At 43.3% G+C, this 25,000-nt stretch overlaps 2 protein-coding genes across 3 annotated transcripts in view; one reads left to right on the forward strand and one right to left on the reverse strand.

The window, feature by feature from the left end:
• Positions 1-3,423, forward strand: part of ATPAF2 (ATP synthase mitochondrial F1 complex assembly factor 2) — a 14,801-nt gene extending 11,378 nt beyond the window's left edge. For both annotated transcript variants that reach the window (XM_089694087.1, XM_089694086.1), the window contains exons 7-9: positions 259-371; positions 2,348-2,463; positions 3,010-3,423. In XM_089694087.1, coding sequence (XP_089550213.1) covers positions 259-371; positions 2,348-2,463; positions 3,010-3,147 — 367 coding nt within the window. In that variant the 3' untranslated portion in view covers positions 3,148-3,423. The remainder of the gene's footprint in view (positions 1-258; positions 372-2,347; positions 2,464-3,009) is intronic.
• A 6,861-nt stretch (positions 3,424-10,284) lies between these two features.
• Positions 10,285-25,000, reverse strand: part of ROGDI (rogdi atypical leucine zipper) — a 52,330-nt gene continuing 37,614 nt past the window's right edge. Inside the window, exons 2-11 of the mRNA XM_089694090.1 lie at positions 24,649-24,720; positions 22,411-22,493; positions 22,257-22,311; positions 21,977-22,057; positions 20,789-20,884; positions 20,400-20,498; positions 16,827-16,940; positions 14,879-14,928; positions 14,396-14,522; positions 10,285-12,813 (exon numbers count right to left, since the gene is read on the reverse strand). Coding sequence (XP_089550216.1) covers positions 12,772-12,813; positions 14,396-14,522; positions 14,879-14,928; positions 16,827-16,940; positions 20,400-20,498; positions 20,789-20,884; positions 21,977-22,057; positions 22,257-22,311; positions 22,411-22,493; positions 24,649-24,720 — 819 coding nt within the window. The 3' untranslated portion in view covers positions 10,285-12,771. The remainder of the gene's footprint in view (positions 12,814-14,395; positions 14,523-14,878; positions 14,929-16,826; positions 16,941-20,399; positions 20,499-20,788; positions 20,885-21,976; positions 22,058-22,256; positions 22,312-22,410; positions 22,494-24,648; positions 24,721-25,000) is intronic.

Below are 25,000 nucleotides of genomic sequence, written 5' to 3' on the forward strand. Positions count from 1 at the left end.
GTTCCGCTTGAAGTCGATCCATCGATCGACTTCTGTACATCCAGCCTGTAGGATTTTTTTCATGTGAGTTCTGCGGCTATAGTCGCCATCAGTGTTCTTTGTGTTCTGCTGGCAGGGACGTCTCCCTACCTGCTGAACACATTAGCACTGCGAGAGGGATTCCCCCATCAGATTGATTTATCTGATCTATTTCTTACAGTATTAGCTATATTCCGCTCAGAAACTACAAGTCTGTATTCCTTTTTTTTTTTTTTCCAGGTATGATGTTGAGATCGGCTCTTCCACCAGCATCATGGGCCCTGTCATTCCTCCTGAGACCAAAGAGGTGTTCCACCGCCACCTGGCATCATACAACTCCTGGGCATTATTAGGTCAGTAAGCCCCGGGTCCCATTTGGCCAGTTTAAATATCTCTACAGCAAGTTTTCCTTTCCAAAAGGACACGCCTCTTAGAAATATCCTGAAGAAAACTTGCATTGTTAGAGTTACAGATTGCTGCTGCTTAAGAAAATGTTAGTTTTTTGGCATTTCTGCTAATCCAATGGCTTCTGGAGTCACCGCTCAAGAACAAGCATGCACCAAGTGAAGACAAGGTACAGATAGAATCCTGACCTGCATACTTGTTCAGGATCAGAGACACAAAACACTGGAGCTGTTGGATTGTATTACAGCCAAAAAAATAGCATTTAAGACCCGGATCACATATATGTGAATTGGATGCGTTTTGAGCCAATTCCAATTTGCATGACATGTGAACCAAAATCCTTTTCTATGGAGCTGGTTCACATACACTATATTGCCAAAAGTATTGGTCGGCCGGCCTTTACACGAACACGAACTTTAATGGTCCCCCAGTCTTAGTCCGTAGGGTTCAATATTGAGTTGGCCCCGCCCTTTGCAGCTATAACAGCTTCAACTCTTCTGGGAAGGCCGTCCACAAGGTTTAGGAGGGTGTCTATGGGAAGGTTGGACCATTCTTCCAGAAGTGCATTTGTCAGGTAAGGTACTGATGTCGGGGGAGGAGGCCTGGCTCACAGTCTTCGCTCTAATACTTCCCAAAGGTGTTCTATGGGGTTGAGGTCAGGACTGTGCAGGCCAGTCAAGTTCCTCCACCCCAAACTGGCTCCTCCATGTCTTTATGGACCTTGCTTTGTGCACTGGTGTGCAGTCATGTTGGAACAGGAAGGGGTCATCCCCAAACTCTTCCCACAAAGATAGGAGCATGAAATTGTCCAAAATGTCTTGGTATGCTGACACCTTAGGAGTTCCCTTCACTGGAACTAGGGGGCCAAGCCCAACCCCTGAAAAACAGCCCCATAACATAATCCCCCCTCCCCCAAACTTTACACTTGGCACAGTGCAGTCAGGCAAGTACTGTTCTCCTGGCAACTGCCAAACCCAGACATGTCCATCGGATTGCCAGACAAAAGCATGATTGGTCACTCCAGAGAACACGTCTCCATGCTCTAGAGTCCAGTGGTGGCGCGCTTTACACCACGGCATCCAACACTTTGCATTGCACTTGGTGATGTAAGGCTTGGATGCAGCTGCTCGGCCATGGAAACCCATTCCATGAAGTTCTCTACACACTGTTGTTGTGCTAATCTGAAGGCCACATGAAGTTTGGAGGTCTTTAGTTATTGACTCTGCAGACAGTTGGCGACTTCTGGGCACTGTGCGCTTCAGCATGCGCTGACCCCGCTCTGTCATGTGACGTGGCCTACCACTTGGTGGCTGTTGTTCCCAGTTGCTTCCACTTTGTTATAATCCCACTAACAGTTGACCGTGGAATATTTAGTAGCCAGGAAATGTCACGGATGGACTTATTGCACAGGTGGCCATCTATTACGGGACCACGCTTGGAGTCACTGAGCTCCTGAGAACGACCCATTCTTTCACCAATGTTTGTAGAAGCAGTCTGCATGCCTAGGTGATGATTTTATACACCTGTGGCCATGGCGGTGATTGGAACACCTGAATCACATGATTTGGAGGGGGGGACAATACTTTTGGCAATATAGTTTATGTGCGGGGCAGCCACAGTGCCATTTAAAAGAGTCTGGTACGATTTTCAGCCCGGTTGAGGTGCGATACTTTAACAATTTGCATTGCAATCAAACCCAAACCACTAAATGAAACCGAACCGGAGTCTTTTATAAATTGCACTGCAAACTGGACCCTCACGTATGTGAACTCGGGCTAAAAGGAGAGCTCAGCGCTGGTAGCCAATGTATTTATTTCTCTGATTACTGTGCTGTACTCTTGTTTTTTTTTCACTTTGGAAAAAAAAAAATCTGTAAAAAGATAGATGCTGGATTAACCCTTTTCTCATGGTTGCTTCTTTCCAGGCATTGAGTTCATTACTACACAGCTGAAGTCTCTGGTCCTCTCTATGGGTCTTCTAGACCGTTTCCTGACTGTGGAGAAAGCTGTAGCTTTATCCTGCTTAGAGGAAGAGTACCAGGTAAGGGGAAACCATTATTTTCTGCCTTTCAACAATGAGTTGAGTAATCGGCACTACTACAGTGATCACCGCCATTATCCGGGTCCTGAGTGGCTGTCTTGCTGCATAGTAACCACAGAGGTTCACTCGCTTGGCACAGCCACCATTCACATAATGCTTTGCATTTTTGTAAATAAATCCAAAGTGTTCTCTGATTGGATGAGGGGGGGACGTCATGACATCATCAAAGACTGCCTTGCCGTCATTGAGAAAAATGCAAGCTGTGATTTGCGCCTGTGCTGAGCAAGTTGTTTTCACTATGCAACAAAGCAGCTGCTTGGCCCTGGACCCGGAGGTAGCAGTGATTACTATAGTAGCAGTGATTACTACATTGATTTTCTGTTTCTATAGTATACAGTGTAACTATGCAATAAAATTTATACTTTGTGTTTTGGCTTTAAGTAATTTTTCTAGCAAAATGGAGATTTTAACGTGTGTGAGGCATTAAAGATTTGCGCCGAATGTGAAGTGGTTAAGCACGTTGTTTGTTATTGTGTTCCGGTACAGATCCAGCGCTGGGGGAACGTAGAGTGGGCTCACGATTACGATTCGCATGAACTATGTGCTCGCACCGCTGCAGGAACTTTATTCATCCATCTTTGTTCTTCGAGCTCATCCATAAAACACAAACTCTTACAGGACTGACCCCGGGCAGTGTAACTGAACGAGCAAACCTTGGTGGCGGCAGCCATGTTTGCAACATCGAGATTTTAGATGAAGGGATACAAACGTATCTCTCAAACATTTATTTTATAACTTTTTCTTTTTTATTTATAATTTTGTAAATAATAAATGTTGAAATAACAGACCGCAGACTCGAGAACATGTATTAAGATGCAATATAAAAAAGCATATTGTAAATGCAGATCGGTATAAAATATCGTTTTAACATTTCAAATACAATTTTCCTGATATGAAAAACGTCTGTTTGTCTTCAGTGTGCTGGATGTAGACCTGGAACAAGTTGTAGATCCAGTGATCGTGTGCAATAAGGTACAAGAAAGAACACTTCCAGTGAAGGAGTAGAGTGAAAGGTTGAACAGTATGGCATCTGAAGACTAAAGCAGGCCACATCTACAATCTGATTGTACAATCTACTTTAGATCTGCCAACAACTATGTAGTGCAAGGGCATGCCTGGTGGCATATAAATTGATTGGATAGATTACGTAGATGCTCATATTGCATGGTGTTGGTAAATCTAAAGTTGATTGTACAGAGATTGTATGGTCTGATTGTTACATGGATGGTGACCATAACGGGGCTGCCAATAGAGAAGGGGTACAGACTATCCTGTACTGGGTCCAGGCTCCTATAGGTCGGCAGGGGGCCCAACAGTGGCTGCCTATGATTCTTTTCTCTACCCGGACTCTCTCAACGTAAGCAGCTTCTCCGCAGACAGCCAGAGGTGGTGGTTGGAGCTGGGGGTGTAGCTGCCGTCCCCCCGCCTCACACAAGTGGCTACTTCATTCTGGTTGATCCGGCAGCTGAACATGGGGCAGGAGGAGGAGCAGATGTAGCAGTCCTGCAAGTCTTCCATCTTCAGCCATGTGGTAAGTGGCTAATGAGGAGACGCTTCCCACTCTGCCCTAACTTGCTGCATACTGCTCACTAACTACCCTGCCACTACACACTGCTCACTAACTACCCTGCCATTACACACTGCTCACTAACTACCCTGCCACTACACACTGCTCACTGACTACCCTACCATTACATACTGCTCACTAACTACCCTGCCATTACATACTGCTCACTAACTACCCTGCCACTACACACTGCTCACTAACTACCCTACCATTACATACTGCTCACTAACTACCCTGCCACTACACACTGCTCACTGACTACCCTGCCACTACACACTGCTCACTAACTACCCTACCATTACATACTGCTCACTAACTACCCTGCCACTACACACTGCTCACTGACTACCCTACCATTACATACTGCTCACTAACTACACTGCTCACTAACTACCCTGCCACTACACACTGCTCACTAACTACCCTGCTCACTAACTACCCTGCCACTACACACTGCTCACTAACTACCCTGCCACTACACACTGCTCACTAACTACCCTGCCACTACACACTGCTCACTAACTACCCTACCACTACACACTGCTCACTAACTACCCTACCACTACATATATATATTTTGTCACCAGTCCAGTGCAGTGTTATTATATAACTGGTGTGGCGGTGATCAGGGACAATTGACTGGTGACAGTATGGGGAGGAGTGGAGGATCAGGTAACAAAATCTTCTGTTTTTTTTTTTTTGCAGTATGAGGGCCACATCGTATATTTTACAAATGTTTGCAGACAAAAAAAAATCTGTTTTATAAATGAACAAATCAAATGTATTTATTTTTGTAATCCGCATATGATTTTGAAATAAAAAAAAAGTGTTACTAAACCTGGACCCCGCATCCACTAAATCCGGTCTCCCCGGGTCCCGCATTCACTAGATCCGCTCTCCCCGGACCCTGCATTCACTAGATCCGGTCTCCCCGACCCCGCATTCACTAGATCCGGTCTCCCCGGGTCCCACATTCACTAGATCCGGTCTCCCCGGGTCCCGCATTCACTAGATCCGCTCTCCTTGGGTCCCGCATTCACTAGATCCGGTCTCCCCGGGTCCCGCATTCACTAGATCCGGTCTCCCCGGACCCCGCATTCACTAGATCCGGTCTCCCCGGACCCCGCATTCACTAGATCCGGTCTCCCCGGACCCCGCATTCACTAGATCCGGTCTCCCCGGACCCCGCATTCACTAGATCCGGTCTCCCCGGACCCCGCATTCACTATATCTGGTCTCCCCGGACCCCGCATTCACTATATCTGGTCTCCCACAGTACACACAACATGAAAATGCAATTATTTTGGTAAATATAAACTGCTAAATACCTTTTTTCATCAGCAGTATATAGAAATCTTGTGGCTTCTATCAGTGTCCAGCAGAGCACATTAAAGCTTGTAGGAGGAGTTTTCTTTCTGCTATAGGAGGATACAGAACAACTGACCCCTGGACAGTGCTGATCATGTGCTCTCCAAAGAAGAAAAAAAAAAAAACCTCTAGCAATACACACCAAAGTGAGCATTTGCAGAGTGACTCCACACAATATGTCATACCAGGAGATAAAAGGGGGACACAGGAAAAAGGGGAGGATCAGAGAAGTCAGAATCAAACAGACTTTTTACACAATGTAGAGGATTAACCCCTTAGGTTCCACAGTGAGTATAACAAGCATGCTTTACTGCATATACAGACTGATTGTACTGTTGTGGGTTTAGTAACACTTTAAGTAATATAAAGCAAAGAACTTGAGCCCATCAGAGCTCCTCTCTAAGCCCCTCTTATATTGGTGCTCCTCGTACTTTAGAGGGCTACGTAAAACCATGCAGTGGGCTGCAATTTGGAGACCCCTGTGCTAGGCCAACATGAAAAAATACCCTTTGCACTGCTGCCTGGAGTTGGGCTTTAAAAGGGTAGTGAAATCTCTTAAAAAAAAAAAATGCTCCTGTAAATTAATGTCCCAATGTGTTAGTATGTAGCATATATATGTAGCACAGTGGCTCAGTGGTTAGCACTTCCACCTGGCAGCACAGTGGTTTGAATCCCAGCCAGGGCAGCACCGGCCAGGAGCTTGCATGCTCTGCCTGTGTGGGTTTCCTCCAGGTACTCCAGTTTCCTCCCACACTCCAAAGACATGCTGGTAGGTGAATTGGCTCCTGTCTAAATTGTCCCTAGTATGTGTATGTATGAATGTGAGTTAGGGACCTTAGATTGTACCCCCTTGAGGGTTAGGGACCTTAGATTGTACACCCCTTGAGGGTTAGGGACCTTAGATTGTACACCCCTTGAGGGTTAGGGACTGATGTGAATGTACAATATATAGTATATGTAAAGGGCTATATAAGTACCTGAAATAAATAATAAAATATTGATGGGATGGAATTGGACATATTTGTCTTCTAAGCCCTATACTATATATTTACTGTGTTAATACTAAGAGGAAATACAAGAAGATCTGGATATTGAGACATTCCATGGTGGGTTTTTATCTAATATGTTGTTGGACACATTCTGTGTTCTTATGACCCATATATATAGTCATTTATTGCAGTGTCCTGTGGAGTGGCCGTAGAGATTTGAACCTATTGTGGACAGATCTGTCCTTGAAGCTCCACATTATACTATATTTATTGTGCCAATACAAAGAGGAAATGCACCAGAATCTGGATTTCTAAACACTTTATGGTGGGTTTCTATGTTTTCCATTCTATATTATATGTTGTCAGACATATTACAGTGGGGCAAAAAAGTATTTAGTCACCACCAATTGTGCAAGTTCTCCCACTTAAAAAGATGAGAGAGGCCTGTAATTGGCATCATAGGTAGACCTCAACTATGAGAGACAAAATGAGAAAACAAATCCAGACAATCACATTGGCTGATTTGGAAAGAATTTATGTGCAAATTATGGTGGAAAATAAGTATTTGGTCAATATCAAAAGTTCATCTCAATACTTTGTTATATATCCTTTGTTGGCAATGACAGAGGTCAAACGTTTCCTGTAAGTCTTCACAAGGTTGGCACACACTGTTGCTGGTATGTTGGCCCATCCTCCATGCAGATCTCCTCTAGAGCAGTGATGTTTTGGGGCTGTCGCTGGGCAACACGGACTTTCAACTCCCTCCAAAGGTTTTCTATGAAGTTGAGATCTGGAGACTGGCTAGGCTACTCCAGGACCTTGAAATGCTTCTTAGGAAGCTACTCCTTAGTTGCCCGGGCGGTATGTTTGGGATCATTGTCATGTTGGAAGACCCAGCCACGTTTCATCTTCAATGCCCTTGCTGATGGAAGGAGGTTTGCACTCAAAATCTCACAATACATGGCCCCATTCATTCTGTCCTGTACATGGATCAGTCGTCCTGGTCCCTTTGTGGAGAAACAGCCCCAAAGCATGATGTTGCCACCCCCATGCTTCACAGTAGGTATGGGGTTCTTTGGATGCAACTCAGCATTCTCTCTCCTCCAAACACGACGAGTTGTGTTTCTACCAAACAGTTCTATTTTGGTTTCATCTGACCATATGACATTCTCCCAATCCTCTTCTGGATCATCCAAATGCTCTCTAGCAAACTTCAGACGGGCCCGGACATGTCCTGGCTTAAGCAGGGGGACAGGTCTGCAGGATCTGAGTCCCTGGCGGCGTAGTGTGTTACTGATGGTAGCCTGTTACGTTGGTCCCAGCTCTCTGCAGGTCATTCACTAGGTCCCCCGTGTGGTCCTGGGATTTTTGCTCACTGTTCTTGTGATCATTTTGACCCCACAGGGTGAGATCTTGCGTGGAGCCCCAGATCGAGGGAGATTATCAGTGGTCTTGTATGTCTTCCATTTTCTAATTATTGCTCCCACAGTTGATTTGTTCACACCAAGCTGCTTGCCTATTGCAGATTCAGTCGTCCCAGCCTGGTGCAGGTCTACAATTTTGTTTCTGGTGTCCTTCGACAGCTCTTTGGTCTTCACCATAGTGGAGTCTGGAGTGTGACTGTTTGAGGTTGTGGACAGGTGTCTTTTATACTGATAACAAGTTCAAACAGGTGCCATTGATACAGGTAATGAGTGCAGGACAGAGAAGCCTCTTAAAGAAGAAGGTACAGGTCTGTGAGAGCCAGAAATCTTGCTTGTTTGTAGGTGACCAAATACTTATTTTCCTCCATAATTTGCAAATAAATTCTTTCCAAATCGGCCAATGTGATTGTCTGGATTTTTTTTCTCATTTTGTCTCTCATAGTTGAGGTCTACCTGTGATGCCAATTACAGGCCTCTCTCATCTTTTTAAGTGGGAGAACTTGCACAATTGGTGGCTGACTAAATACTTTTTTGCCCCACTGTATGTGTTCTTATGACGTTTTTTACATGCAGTCATTTTTTTTGCAGTGTTCCATGGTGGGGTTGTAATAATCTGTAGTCCCAATTTAGCATATCTGCCTTTGAAGCCCTTTATTATACCCATTGTGTCAACATGAAGAGGATATAGAATCAGTTTTGGACATTGAGATACTTTATGGTGGGTTTTCCATGTTTTTCTAATCAACATTATATTATTATTATTTCAGGTGCTTATATAGCGCCGGCAATTTACACAGTGCTTTACATATATATATTGTACATTCACATCAGTCCCTAACCCTCAAGGGGTGTACAATCTAAGGTCCCTAACTCACATTCATACATACACATACTAGGGACAATTTAGACAGGAGCCAATTAACCTACCAGCATGTCTTTGGAGTGTGGGAGGAAACTGGAGTACCTGGAGGAAACCCACGCAGGCACAGGGAGAACATGCAAACTCCAGGCAGGTGGGTGCCGTGGCTGGGATTCGAACCAACAACCCTAGTACTGCCAGGCGGAAGTGCTAACCATTTAGCCACTGTGCTGCCCCTATATTCTGTTAGACATATTACGTGTGTTTATGACTTACATTTATAGTCATTTATTGCAGTTTTTCGTGGTGTGGCCGTAGTGACTTGTACCTCCTCCCCTTTCCCTCTTCTTTTGGGGGTGTTTCTTACAATATTCCATCGAATACAACTTAGAGGTGATTTGGAGGTTTATACACTTCATGGTGGGACCCGTTTTACAAACTAATGTGACACTAGGTTATGATATATAGCAGGGCTTGAAAATTCCACTCACCCGCTCGCCAAATGCGAGGGGAAATCCCTTTGTGGCAAACACAGATGGAGCGGGTGGCCTGCAATGCAATCCCCAGGCCCCGGGAATTGATTTATGTTCCATTTGCGTGCCAAGCCTCGTTGTGAAGCCAACTTCCGGTTTCTTATTCACCGCCGCGGGGGACACGAGGAGAGGCCCACTCTGCACCACCTTGGGGGACACGAGGCCCGCTCTCTACCGCCTCAGGGGACACAAGTTAATTTCATAAGCTTTAAGGGGGTGTGGTTGGGAGCAGGGCTAGGGGACAGGCCGGGGGTGGGATTGGAGGCGGACCTGGGCAAGGTTGGGTGGGGCAACTGGTGGAGAGTAAGGTTTATGCCTGGCTCGTAGGTCTAGACTTGAAATTTTAAGCCCTGATATATAGCATGTTTTCATTTACTCACAAAATCATCCATTGCAGTGACCTTGGATGTGATTCGAGGCCTTTTCGTGGGGGGTTTCTGCCGTCCTCGTTCAGTCAGCCCCTACCCTTATGAGGCAACATTTCTGAAGCATCAGATCTTTTAATCAACTACTTTTTTTGCTTTTTTATATATTGTAAGTATATCTACAGATTACAAGGTATTACATGTTGTTATGGATATGAGATTTGTTCCAAATAAATACATTTAATCTTGTAGATGATGTCATCCATATGCAGAGTTCTTCTCTTTTTCCCTGAGGAAGAAGTGTAATCATTCCGAAACGCATTGGAACAATTAAATTAGCATCGCTGCAGTTTTTTTTACATCTATGATGATACCAATCTATAGCTTTAATGGCCAAACACAGTCACACTGAGTATCCTTATCATGTAATTTCATAGTCTGATGCTGTATTATGACTCTCCATGATGTTTTGTATGTCTATATATCATAACTTTTTTTGACAAATAAAAATTTGTACTTAATATTTTTGGTACCATTTAAGCCCTTAAAGTCCCAGTTTTAGGGAGTCTCTCCTTTTTCTAACAGTTCTACTTTAATAACATGTTGACATATAGTGCAATGCTGTAAAAAAACAAAAAAACCACACACGCATAGGCTTATTTCAAAAAGGACAACTGTTTTCAGGTCAGTTTTACTTAAATATTTTTTTTTGTTACTATGTATACAGTTTTTGTAAATTAACATTTGAAATGGGATAAAGAATTCCTGGAGCACTATGGTATACCTAAATAGATAATATAGCAGTAACAGTCTCCTTTCATATGGTCTGTGGTCAATTCACTGTTTAACTTAGTAGAAAGAACATGCAGTTTGCAAGGTAATGGTGATGAATACGCTGAAAGCCCAATTATGGGCCAGAAAAAAAAACCCTCCGCCCCTGCACAGGATTGGGTAAGGTAAACACTGCTTCTCTTCATTTCCCTAGCAATGAATTCTCCTTGGTGAATAGTCTCTGCACCTTTAGTAAATCAAACCTTTTGTGTCTGATTGAAATGTCATGCAGATCCATGTAGGGAGAGTGGGCAGAGCATGTTTGTGCACCAATTTTAGCTTAGGCTATTGAGCTCTGTAAACATGTTTTATCTTTTAAAAGGCATTAAGGGGGGGAGGGGGAATGTCTGAAATGAATACATAATAGCAACATGCAATATTTCATCGTTATGACTAAAAAACATTTTTACTTCTCTTTTTTTTTTTAAGCCCTAACCCTAATAAAGAAAGACCACTATACATTCCCTTTACAGGACCAGGAACAGGCCAAGTGCTACTCTACAATTGGGGGAATGGATAGGTAGCACTGGTATTAATATAGAGTAGGGATACAGTGGTATTTATAAAAAGGTATTACATTTTGGGCTGAGGTCTTCTACATGCCAAAGAGTTTCCATAGTTTCCTTGGTTTGTAATGCAAAGAAATACATCTGAGATTGAAGCACTGCAGCATGATTGATAGTCCAGATCAAAAACATATTCCAATGTAAAATCAGATAGTAGACAATACCAGTAAGCCAACATGTTTCTAGGGCCCAAACTTGTTCTCTATCGGGTTTAAAGATCAGAAGCAACGTATACAGAGTGGAGGTACAAAGTATTTGGTATATTAACCAGTTAAGTGATGAAGGACAGTGCTAGTCAGCAGGCTACCTAAACCTGCTGTTGATGGGCACATCACTTAATTGGATAAAATACCATATACTTAGTATCTCCAGTCCAGTCCATATACATTATTTCACATCCTTAGGCTCTGATGAGGGGAGCAAGTTTTGGTTCTTGGAATGTGTTAGCTTTTTTGTATTGTCTCTCACCTAATTTTACATTGGAACAAAATTGTATCTGGACTGTGACCCCCTGGGTGTAGTGCTTTAATCGGAGATCCATTTATATGCACTTACTACTCCATAGTCAGGAGTTTGGGGGTCACAATCTTGCTCCTCTTTGCAGAATAAGATCAACCCAAAAAAAAAAAAGGAAGAAGAAGAAAAACTATGCTTGAGAATTAATTTATACATTTACTAAACACATACCAACATGTCAGGACAGAAGATCTCAACTGTACAGCCTTTAAACATGAAAAATACACAACTGTATCGGTACAAAAGGGCACTAGCAGCACTGAGAACACATGCCTGCATGGGAGTTTGTATGTTTTTCCTACACATACATGGGTTTCCTCACACACTTCGAAAGATATGCTGCTCATTTAAATGGTCCTGGCATGTGTATGTACACAAGAGTCCTTCGATTGTAAGCTCAGGGCAGGGACTGGTGTGAATCCAATACATGGAGCCAAGCAAATTGTCCCCACTGTAATAAAATCGATGATGCAGCCAGGTATTAACACTATGGTAAGGGTGGGGGGATACTAGGGGCTGGTTCTGGAAGGTTGGGGGGAGGGGGGGGTATTGGACTAGTGCTAATGCTATTGACAGACTAGCATTTCCTATATATAATGTTAGCGAGAGACTGCATCATAAATGTAATTTTTTTTTCTTCAAATTTAAGATCACACCCCTTCACATCAATTCCTGGCCCTCGTCAACTCCAGGCTGAAGTCTTGGTGTAGTGGTTATGTGGGAAAATGTATGCAATGACACCAACTTGTAATAGCTATGCCAGCTGGGTGGAGTTGGGAACTCCCACGTAGAGATTAGTGATGGAGTTCCCACAACACCAAATTCGAGCCTACTGTGCGAACACGCTTACGTAGTCACCTCCCTGGCCGTTGGAATGCAGTCACGTCCACAAAAGAACATATAAACCAAAGTCCCTTCTTAGTGATGAAATGCTGTGAAGAAGCAAATAAATAAAATACATGTACATCAATTTACAACATTCATGTGTAGTGTCCCAAGTTGTGGTCTGCCTTTCCCAAAGATGGGGGATGCAGTGTCTTTGGGGCAAAGACAGCTGATACAAGAGTTCATGAGTCCTGGGAGATCCAATGGCATGGATGCTCTTGCAGATCTTCTACAGCTGCTTAGAGACTATAGGACATATAGGACCGGACTTCTCTTTCCTTAAAGGACTACTCTTGTTTACAGGCAGCAGGATGATGATGACAAAAGGAAAGGGCATGAGCAGGCTTAATATGGTCTGAAATTCCAGTAACTGGAAAATATGGAAATCTGGAGAAAAAAAAAATAATAGGGGTTAGTGTTGGACAGCAGTCTGGGGAAGAAAAAAAAAGAAAAAAAAAAAAAAAAGGAAGAAGGGGGGAACAAAATTAATGATTGTTGGAATCCACTGAGATTTTAAAGATTCAATACACTTTTATGACATGGCTACTATATGCTAGGTAAATGAAGCACGTTCTATGATATCAGCAGCAATGCATCTCCATGAACATCAACATGCATCATAAAGTATGCAAATACACCATGGTGCACGATGACATTCAATACAAAGGGCCCATTCTCTATCAAGTTGTGGCAATGCACATTACACGTGTTGGTGCGATGCAGTTCCATTTATTCTGAATCTCACCCAGTTCTCCTTGCTAATAGATAGTATTGTATTGCTGTGCTATAGTGCGGTCCGCAACCGAGAATGGTACATACAGTATTTCTGGTGCACTGGCAACCCATTCATTTTTAATTTATGTAAGGCACATTAATACACAGCACACCACATGTTAATGCAGCTCAGTGGTGTAAATGGGCCCCAAGTGGATTGCAAGGCACCTTGAAGATGTGTATTGACATGCATTTTGATGCAATTTCATTGATATCAATAGGAGGTGCAGGAGGGGGGCATAGTAATGAACGCAGCTTAAATGAAATGTTTTACCCCTCTTACACTTTAGGCAAGCTGCTAGCAGGCTTTCAACAAGCTTTAAGAAGTTATGAAGCCTGCTAGCAGCTTGTATAAAAGTGGCAATCAGCACTTCCATTAGGATCTGTGTTCAACATTTACCATCTGGAGCTGAATTGTTTTGGGGGTGGGTTGAATTTAGGAAAAGGAAAAACAGCTAGTGGGGAAAACCCCCCCCCCCCCCAAAAAAAAAACGTTTAGCCAGGAGAAGGAACAACGGGACACCCAAAAAGCATCTTCAGTGACGCCATCCCACATTTTCTCCTCCCTAACATGTCACTAAAGCTTTTATGAAAGTCGTTGTACAGCCTAAACATTTTTACCTTGATACATTCCTTGCATTAAAAAGGTAAGCAATGCTTAGGTTAAAGAATTGCACCCTCACCCCCTTTCCTCGCTCAGTCCAATGCAGTGCCCATCTTCAACAACGGCTCTCTCCTCATCTCCCTGCTCTCACAGGCTTGGCCAGGAGCTGAGGGAGCCATTGGTTCCTGCTGCTGTCAGCCAAATCCTGTGATAAGGGCCGAGCCCCCCTGCCCGTGTCAATCAACGTAGGCAGTGGGGCTCAGGATGGAGCACGAGTGGCTTCCTTTGGAGGCACACCAAGAAGGGGAGGAACCAAGGGCACTGGTGGAGGACCGGGCCATTCTGTGTAGTTCCACTGCACAGAGCAAGCAAGTATAAACCGGTTTGTAAAGTCATAAATTTTATTTTCTAAACTAACAATCTCTTAAAGCATTACCAAGCTGTAAAGGGACAAGCATTAAATAGGAGGCCAGTTTCACTACAGTAAAAGTCATGTGCACGCTGCTCCTTTTAACAGCTATTGCAGCCCTCCCACAGCAAGCCTGATATGTGTTTTCAGTTGGTGTGCAGGGCATATAGCCAGGATCTTACCTTGTCTTTCAGTTGCTGGCAGAGCTGCAGCGACACGGTGAAGAATACCAGCGCGTCATTGAGCCACGGCACCACGCACTCCACTTTATGGACGTGACTGATTTCAAATCGCTGGTTGTTCAGCTCACTGTGGGATGGAGAGCAGAGTAGTGTAGTGTAATAGCTCTGTATAGGAATACTTTAATAGTTCAGAATATTGATTTAAAAGCAAAGGGTCTGATGGCCATAAGAACCAGGGGCCAACCACCATTTCTTCAAGTGCTGGTTTAAAAAGGAAAATAACCCAGTTGGCTGCTAGTGGAGGCAGCGGCTTTTCCTTGACTCAATTCTAAAAAAATGGCAGCTGGAATTGGGTTACCATGGGGAATAAAAAAACAAAACGAAGAAAAAAAAAAAAAAATAAAACACAAACACACAACACCACACCATCAAGCCAGCTGTAGGATTCAAGACATTCATGTCACAGAAGATCCTTGTACTTACAACATTGCTCCTGGGTTATGCAGGACAGAACTGCCAGCGGGACGGAAATTCTGAAAACAGATGGGCTGAATCAATATTGATCAACAATTTACCTATACAGCATCTTGCACATTTACTAATGTTTATATGCAGAATCTTGCTGGCAGAAAGATCCAGATAAAAAAAAAAAGTGAGTATACCCACTTGTTCATGGAACAAACAGGCATATGGGTATGCATGCGTAAAATTATTCTTTATCCTCTTCTAGTTGCCTGTGTTGCAATATATGGACAGTGAAGGAAATAAGGATTTGATCCCCTGCTGATTTTGAATGTTTGCCCACTCACAAAGAAATGATCAGTCTAAAAATCGAATTGTAGGTGTATTGTAACACTGAGAGACAGACATGCATTTGTTTTGAATTTCTTGTTGCTATTTTAACAAATTATGCACTGATTTGCATGTTCATGAGGGAAATAATTATTTGAGCAATCAAACAATCAGATTCCAAACTCTCCACCATGGCAAAGACCAAAGAGCTGTCCAAGGATGTCAGGGACAAGATTGTAGACCTACACAAGGCTGGACTGGGCTACCAAACTATGGCCAAGCAGCTTGGTGAGAAGGTGACAACAGTTGGTGCAATCATTCGCAAATGGAATAAACACAAAACAACTGTCAGTCTCCCTAGGTCTGGTGCAAGATCTCACCTCTTGGAGTGTCAATGATCATGAGAACAGCGAGGAATCATCCCAGAACGACACGTGAGGATCTTGTCAATGATCTCCAGGCAGCTGGGACCACAGTCACCAAGAAAACAATTGGTAACACACTACGCCGACAAGGATTGAAATCCTGCAGTGCCCGCAATGTCCCTCTGCTCAAGAAAGCACATGTCCAGGCCCGTCTGAAGTTTGCCACTGAACATCTGAATGATGCAGAGGAGGACTGGTTGAAAGAGTTGTGGTCAGAAATCGAGCTTTTTGGCATCAACTCAACTCGCCGTGTTTGGAGAAGGAGGAATGCTGCCTATGACCCCAAGAACACCATCCCAACTATCATGCATGGTGGTGGAAACATTCTGCTTTGGGGATGTTTTTCTGCTAAGGGGACAGGACAACTGCACCGCATCAAAAGGGATGATAGACAGAGCAATGTACCATCAAATCTTGGCTGAGAACCCTCTTCCCTCAGATAGGGCATTGAAAACGGATTGTGGATGGTTGTTCCATCATGACAATGACCCAAAACACACGGCCAAGGCAACAAAGGAGTGGCTCAAGAAGAAGCATATTAAGGTCCTGCAGTGGCCTAGCCAGTCTCCAAATCTTATTCCGATTGAAAATCTGTGGAGAGAGCTGAAAGTTTGAGTTGCCAAACATCAGTCATCAAACTTTAATGACTTTGAGAGGATCTGCCAAGAGGAGTGGGCCAAAACCTGGTGGCCAACTATAGGAAATGTCTGACCTCTGCTTGCCAACAAGGGATTTGCCACCAAGTACTATCATGTTTTGTGAAGGGGATCAAATAAATACTTATTTCCCTCATGAAATTTGTTGCCTAATTTGTTAGACATGCATTTCTTTTGAATTTTTTGTTGCTATTCTGTCTCTCAGTGTTACAATACACCGAACATTCGATTTTTAGACTGATCATTTCTTTGTGAGTGGAAAAACATTCAAAATCAGCAGGGGATCAAATACTTATTTCCTTCACTGTATGTCTATATGTTGTATGTCTATATGTGAAAATTTGACATAATAAAGAGTTTGTACTTTTTATAATAATTTTTTTGTTACACATTTATGCCTTGAAAGTCCCAAATCCCATAGGTGGTTCTTTTTTTTTGTTCATTTTATAATCTGGGGCTGTTGACTATTGATCAGGAAACCTTTTTTTGTGATTGGCTTGCTAACAAGGTGCAGATGGCACCAAAGCATTCTGGGACAATCCTTTAACCATCGCTTACCTTAGTAGAGTTTGGTTGCAGGGCGTGGAGCTGATAAACCAGCAGACACAACTTGTTGACATTAACATAGAAATTCAGGAGAATGTCGGGTGGAAGCGCTGGGGTAAACATTTTCTAAAGGGGAAATAAAATCAGCCCTGTTAGAGTTCGGTAACAAATGACTACACAGGATGCAACAAAATGCCCCATTCTGAACAGCTAAGCTGGCCATAGACGTTTAGACGAACGGATTCCTTCATCCACACAAATGAGGTGGATGGAGAAATAGTCCCCACTGGAACATTGTATTCCATTTTGGTGCATTAACACATGTGTTAACGCAGCCCATTCATTATAAATAGGCTGCCAATGTATCACCATAGATCACACACACACACACACACACACACACACACACACTTTTTAGCAATGCAATGCACCACAATACACAGTGGCTTGCTGCAGAGTCACATTTGTAGAGGTGTATTGCAGGTACACACGTCTTTTACTGTCCATTGCCATAATGCGCAAAAAGTCAGACCTTAAAGTGACTGTAAAAAGGTAATTTTTTTTTTTTTACTTAAAATAAAAAAACGTGATACTTACCTGTTCTGTGCAAAGGCTTTGCACAAAAAACAGCCCAGGCTTTCTATGGTGGCACACGTGCAGGCTTGATTCAAAGTCACACTGTGTGTGTCCATTGACACACACAGTGAGACTCAGCCCCGATCCCCCACTCCCTCATCACTGGATCTGATTAACATGAGGAGAGCACAGCATTGACAGCAATGGACAGAGCATGCAAGTATAAACCTCTTATTTTATTAGAAAAACATTTTTGCTTTAACAGCCACTTTAATACATATGTTGAGATGCATTTCCATTGATTCAATGGGAAAGGCATCAAGCAAAAAACACATTGGTGTGAATCCAGTGGGCTCCAGTGTGGCAACACTCAATGTGCATTGCAGTACTGTTCATTATGAAAGGCACCCCAACTCATTCATTGTACAGTAGAGCCCAGTAAAACGTGTATCACAAAAGTATGTTTTTTTTCATCTTTTGAGGTGTATTGGGAGCCTATTTATAATGAATGGGAGTTATTACCAAGACACAGGCATGTCAAACTGAACAAGATGTATGATCCAAACAACATCTGAGTCCATACGATGGAACCCTGGATGACCAACTGGCTAACGCGTTTCAAGGACAACCTCTTCCTCAGTTTGACATGCCTGTCCATTGTGAGTATGATACCTATTTTTGTTTCTTTAATAAATTATTTTAAACGATAATGCACTAGGTCGGTGCGCCCTTTTTCTGTTTCTCCATTTGTATCCAGTGTATTTGAACCACCCCGGTCTGTTGAGGGCAGCAAGCAGTGCATATTCCAGAAAATTCCAGAACATTCCTATTGGGTCTACTGAGTCCTTTCCTAGCGCAGGAGTAAAGTGTTTGTTGTGTTGGATACACCATACTGTACATGAACACATGCAATGACTCCTGCTGTTCTCACAGAGTCCAGTGAGGAGGGGGAGAGCGCAGGGCCACTGCTCTAGGGCACAGTGCTGGATCAAGACAGGGCTTGGGCATTGTCAGGAGCGGACAATAGGTTATTTTTTAATGAATGCAAAAAAATGCATTTAAATAGAATTATAGGCAAACCTTTGTTTAATTTTGGATAGAGCAAGGGAAGGTTATGACCCGTCAGATTTTTTTTTTCCCCCACCATCTGTGTCCCATTGCAGAGATTTCCCCTTCACTTCCTGTCCCATAGTCAAACTGGAAATTAGGCAAATTAGAGGATTTCTGCTCTGGTGCTGCCCCAAGTTACATAGATATTGGAGTGAGGTTCTCCAGTTTATTTATCTCGTATCGCAGTATACTGTTCCCCAGGATCCCTTGCAATGTCTGCTAGGGGCACTGGACAGAGAACCGTTCCAACCAGGAGGGTATATTATGGGATCTAGACTTTTATATTTGGCTAGGAAGTTGATAGCAAGGTATTGGTTATCATCGGCTTCTCCGACTAGTAAGCAATGGGTAGATTATGTTAATTTGTTACTCCCTTGGGAAAAACTCCACGCACCAACATCGCAATGCTTATCGGAAGTTCCAGCAGGTATGGCAGAGTTGGCTGGATACCCCTGGGCTCGCCCCTCCTCAACTAATAGTGGACCGACTTTTGCAGGTGTGAGACATTTTATACCAGAAGTGTGGCTCCACTCCTCCCCTTAGGGGAGATCATGTGCACCCCCCCCCCCCATTTTTTTCGATGAGATGTCTCAGGTGAACCAGATGTTGTTGATACAGTTATTTTTATTGTTTGAAGACACGTTTTGGGCTTTGTGCCTTTCCCCCCCCATTTATGTTTACATCTGGACGGGAAGGAATAAAAAGGTAAAAAGTAAGGTATTGTCAAGAAGGCTTTAGATCCTTGTGGTTTCTGTTTTGTTCGATTGCTATTTCTGTTATTCTGTCCATTACGGGATCTGCGTATCCACATCGTTCTATTTATGTGTAATCCTGTTGATGCAGTAATATCATTGTGGATTCTGTAAGTACTGTTTTATTATCTTGACAATAAAAGTTGTTTAAAAAGAAAAAAATGATGGGAATTCCTTGGGGACCTCCAGGTCACCAGAACTAGTGTCCCCATTAGAAGATTTCCCCACGATTACTTTTCCGGGAACAACTCAAAATTTGAGATTTTTTTTACTTTCAAAGATAATGGTAAGCAGGATAAATGGAGGGTGTGACTCTCCATAATGGGGACACAGACAGCAATAAAAACCAGACAGGGGTTCTAATCTCTCTCCACTTAATTTAGTTATACTTTAAGGCGGAGGTATTCAAACTTTCTAAACAAAAAAGGGCCGTTTTACTGTGCTTCAGACTTTAGAGGGGCCATAACGTGACCAATGGGAGTAAAATAAATGTCCCATCTCTGGTATTAGGGGAAATATTAGTGCCCCATTGTTGGTATCAGACGGGCACATAGTGCCCCATCGTTGATGTTGGTGGGAGGAATAGTGCCACACTGTTGGTATTGGTGCAGGAATTATTGCCCATTGATGGTGACAGCTGGAGGAATAGTATCCCAAGGGCTAGGTAAACGATATGCAAAGGGCCACATTCAGCCCCCCGGCCACAGTTTGGAGACCACTGCTTCAACCTCTAGGCGCTGGTGCCTTTTAAGGGTTCCAGAAGCCGGGAGGCGGGCAGGGTTTTAGGGTCATGTGACTGCCGTGATTCGCTGTCACACCGTGTGACCGCTGTGATTCGCTGTCACGGCGGTCACATGATCGGGAAAGGTCCTGATCACAAGAGAAGATCAGGACCTTTCCGTGAGTACCGAAGGTGTGCGCTGGGAGCGCACTCTCAGCGCAAATGGTTTTTTTAATACAATGCAAATGTACAGCTGCTCGGCGTCTATGCCCAGACGCCAGGAGGCCGCACTTTTGCGTTCGGCCGGCACCAAGAGATTAAGGAAAACAAAAAAAAAAATCCATCAGCCACTTTAAGATACTAAACCAATTGGTTTTCAGATCTCTCAAGAAGAGGAGAACTTAAGTCGGTGATGGTTGGTCTTACCGTTAGTCCACTAGTAGTGACTTCTGGGAGTGTCATGGTCGCCGGGGTTGTGAGGCGATTGCGGGCTCGGGTTAACTGTAGCATCACAGCATCCATCAGCTGCAAGAGAAGTTCCACAACCCAATCAGATGTTAAATTACAGAATGATTCCATGCAAAGCTATCAAACAACATGGCTGCCAACAAGATTACGTAATTTTTTTTCTCCCCTTTTCTACAATGGGAATCACTTCAGCATAATTTTTACAAAATGAAAGCACTGACTGTCTTCTAAAGCAGATCTCTTGGAAATACGAAGATTTACACAGGGCACCAAGGAAGAGCCCTGGAACACAAGTCCGATAATCCCCCTTTAAGCCCCCCCCCCCCCCCCCCCGATAATTCCTTTACCTTCAGTACTTCAGACCCGGTCTGGAAGGTGTAATTCTCACCCCGGTTGGTGAGCAGATAAATTGCCTGATTCACATGGTTTCTGGCATCCTGAATCTGATACAAAAAACAGAAAGTGCATCTCAAAGTGCATGTCAGGCCAGAATAAAATAAAAAAGCATTTAGTACATTTCTGCAACATATGCACATTTCTTCATATTTATCCCCTAGACCTGATAATATAGGAAAATATCTGTTGATCGTTCAGAAATGCATTCAGCTCCTAAGTTCTAATGGACAGCATTTCCATGTACCGAGTCTTTTGTTAAACTACACCTCCTTCCCACTCTGCTGTTCTTTACAAAATAGAAATGGATCATTCTGTATTCCCGGGATAAGAACTAGGAGGGTCAAGTAGACTCCTTTCAATAAATGTGTGCACAGGACAGCCCTTCATTTCTGGTAGGATTAACACTTTTTTTGCTCTTAGTAAGCAGATATAACAGAAAAAAAAAAAAAACAAACACTGTCAAATGGTATATGTAACAGACCAAAAAAAGGAAGCAAAGAAGAGAAAATTTTTTGTTAGGGTTTCATAGCACTCTAAAAAAAACATTTCCCCGCCACCCTGTAGTAGAAGTACTGCTACAGGCTGGCAGTACTGCGCAAAATCATATATATATATATATATATATATATATATATATATATATATATATATATATATATATATATATTTCTGAGTGCAGGATCTGTGTCCCCTTAACCTTTGCAGATCATCTACAACTGAACTGAAATTCCTATTGCAGGGGAGGTGTCTAAAATCTAAAAAAACAAAAACAAATAAAAACAAAAACAAATAAAAAAAAAAAAAAAAACACGTACATTGTACGCTAGTGCAGACTTCCGGGAAAATCATGGAGCCAATCACACACACAGAAGTTGACAATTTTGAGGTCTGTTTTGTATAACAATGGTGTACAGAGGGCCACTTGATTGCCTTCTTGCATTGAATTTAAACATACAAGTAAAGCGACTGCAGATTGTTGAAAAGGAAAGGTCATTTTTAAAAAGGTTAAAAGTGACAACATGGCTTGTGTAGCAACTGTATGTGCTTCATTAATTTTTCTATTTCCTATATTAAAAAAAAAAAAAAAAAAGTGTAGCAATGGTGGACGAATGGGCCCCAGAAGGGCTATTCTGTGTTACCTGCTGCATCTTCCATTGCTTGTCCTCCCGGAAGGCAAAGTGAAGAAGCTGATTGGTCCTCAAGACTTTTAAATTGACTTCCTATAGTCAAAGACAAGGAAAAAAATAAAATAATTGTAGAAATGAAAGACGCTAAAACATTTTCATGATATATACATTGGCACATGTTCTTCAACACCCAATCCTGCCCCCCAATTTTTTTTTTTTTTTTCTTTAAAATTTCCCTTCACATCCCATCAGATTTCACAAAAAAAAATATATATATATGAGAGATACTCACAGCCTGGCAGAGGGTGTCCCCTTGTAGTGTCAGAACTCCCTTTACTTGATCTGTGCTGTACATGGGCAAAAGGAAGAGAAGAGTCAGAGCAAACCTCTCAGTAATAAAAAAGGAATTGCCACTGGCATATATGGACCCAATACTCCTCAATTACCTGGAGCTTCCCAACACAAAGTTCTCTTGCTTGGTGGAGCCATCCGCCATTCCACTGGGAAGTGTAAACCTGCGGGATGCTTCCTGTGTGAGACCGACAACAAATCTTAGAAATATAACGAAAGAGATGCTGGGAAATATCTGACCCATCTAGCACCTCCTTTTTCCTCTTTAGTCTCCAAATGTACACCAATAAAGAACACAGATCTGGTCACAGCCTACATCGGTCTACACTACAGGTCACCACTTTTCAATCGCCTCTTCAGAACCGCTCTTCAGTGCTGCTTCACTGCTCCGAACCTTCCACATGTCACAGCCATCAACCCCTTCACAGCAGACTTGCCAAACAGCAGGCTGAAATCGGTGGAACGAAAAGTGGAGTTCCGGACGTTTTTGTGTTTATTACAGCAGCTACAAAAACTACTAAAAAAACCCAAAAATAACAAAAAACAAACAAAAAAAACAAAAAAAAAAAACAAACCCACACACAACCAAAACCCAAAAAAACCCCAAAACAACCAAAACCAAAAAACCAAACCAAACCAAAAAAAAAAAGTGTACAAAAAAACTGTAGCTGCTGACTTTTAATAAAACACACGCACACACTCACCTGTCCCAGGGTCCAGCAATGTACTCACCCTCGCCGTCCCTTCTCTCCTCTACGGTGCTGACATCTCAACTGTGGGCACCAGGCTGTGACAGCTTGCGGCTTCACAGCCTGGTGCCCACTGCGCATGCGCGAGTTGCACTGCACCTGATTAGTCTGGCAGGCTTCTGGGATCTGTGAAAGTTGCGGGAGCAAGTAGGGGGCCGCACTGCCGGCTCACTTGGCCGTGGCAAACTGAACCAGAAGTTGGAGCGGGTACCTGTCAAAAACAGGTATCCGCTCCCCACCAAAAGGTGGCAAACATGGCGGGGGAGGGGGGTAGGCAAATAGTCTTGCACAGGCTCCTCTCTTTTTTTTTTTTTAAAACTAGAAATCTTTACTAGTGACAGTGTATAATATTGCACCCCCTTCCCGCTGCAGCCTCCTGGCCCTTTAAGAGCTTCAAAATTCCAAGAGGAGGCAGAGGAGGGCATTTACAGTCATATGACCACTATGATTGGCTGGCACAGCAGTCAGATGATTGGAAGGCTCCCGTTCGCAAGTAGGTATCGGGAGCTTTCCAGTTCCCTCTGACAACTGTGCTGGGCACGTGTTCTCAGCACAGGAATGTTTTACAAAAAAAAAAAAAAAAGGACACCAATGAACTGAGTGGCTATTCTTCCCTGGGGGGGCCTGATCCCAGGGACACCAGTGAACCGAATGGCTATTCTTCCCTAGGGGCCCAGATCCCACCGACACCAATGAACCGAGTGGCTATTCTTCCCCGGAGGCCCCGATCCCACCGACACCAATGAACTGAGTGGCTATTCTTCCCTAGGGGCCCAGATCTCACCGACGCCAATGAACCGAGTGGCTATTCTTCCCTGGAGGCCCCAATACCACTGACACCAATGAACTGAGTGGCTATTCTTCCCTGGAGGCCCCAATACCACTGACACCAATGAACTGAGTGGCTATTCTTCCCTGGGGGCCCCCGATCTCAATGAAACCAATAAACTGAGTGGCTATTCTTCCCTGGGGGTGCAGATCCCACTGAAACCAATAAACTGAGTGGCTATTCTTCCCAGGAGGGCAACTATCCCACTGAAACCAATAAACTGAGTGGCTATTCTTCCCAGGAGGGCAACTATCCCACTGAAACCAATAAACTGAGTGGCTATTCTTCCCAGGAGGGCAACTATCCCACTGAAACCAATAAACTGAGTGGCTATTCTTCCCAGGAGGGCAACTATCCCACTGACACCAATGAACTGAGTGGCTATTCTTCCCTGGAGGGTCACTATCCCACTGACACCAATGAACTGAGTGGCTATTCTTCCCTGTGGGCGCAGATCCCACTGACACATGATTTAGGAATTATTAAATAAAATTTTGAATGCGTTTCGATTATACTTTTTTGAAGGAGTATACACTTTTTTTTATTACACTATGGGAGGGCATTGAAAGTTTTAGAATTTACCAGACCCAGGTCTCCCTAATGCTGTTACTGTTATAGACTTTGCACAGCACTACAGAAAAGGTTGGTGTCATATTAAGAAAAAAAAAAAACCCTTCACATGAACCACATCTATGAAGAATACCAAATACACAGACTGCCACATTATATTGGGTACTGATCACTGTATCACCGACCTTCAATATATCCTGCAACTGCTTCAGAACAGAGTGCACTTCTTCCTTCAGGAGCCATTTGAACTCCTCTTCCTGCAAAACAGATCAGTACAACAATGATTGACAGTACAACAATGATTGACAGTACAATAAACAACATATGGAGGAAAGATCAAGTCTAGGTTCACACTATGCTGGTGTCCTGGCGGCTGCATTTGGTGGGCACAGCCGCTTACTCATTTGAACAGTCTGCTGTACCTACGGAAAATGTGGGGGAAAAAAAAAAAAAAAAAGAAGATTTCTGCACTTTCCAAAATTGCAGGCACAGGAAAAAAAAACAAAACAAAACTGCATAGTGCCAAGCGGTTCCCGA

This window comes from Staurois parvus, unplaced genomic scaffold (assembly GCF_062004578.1).
Source record: "Staurois parvus isolate SC_StPar_1 unplaced genomic scaffold, SC_StPar_1.0 ptg000649l, whole genome shotgun sequence".
Lineage (NCBI taxonomy): Eukaryota > Metazoa > Chordata > Amphibia > Anura > Ranidae > Staurois > Staurois parvus.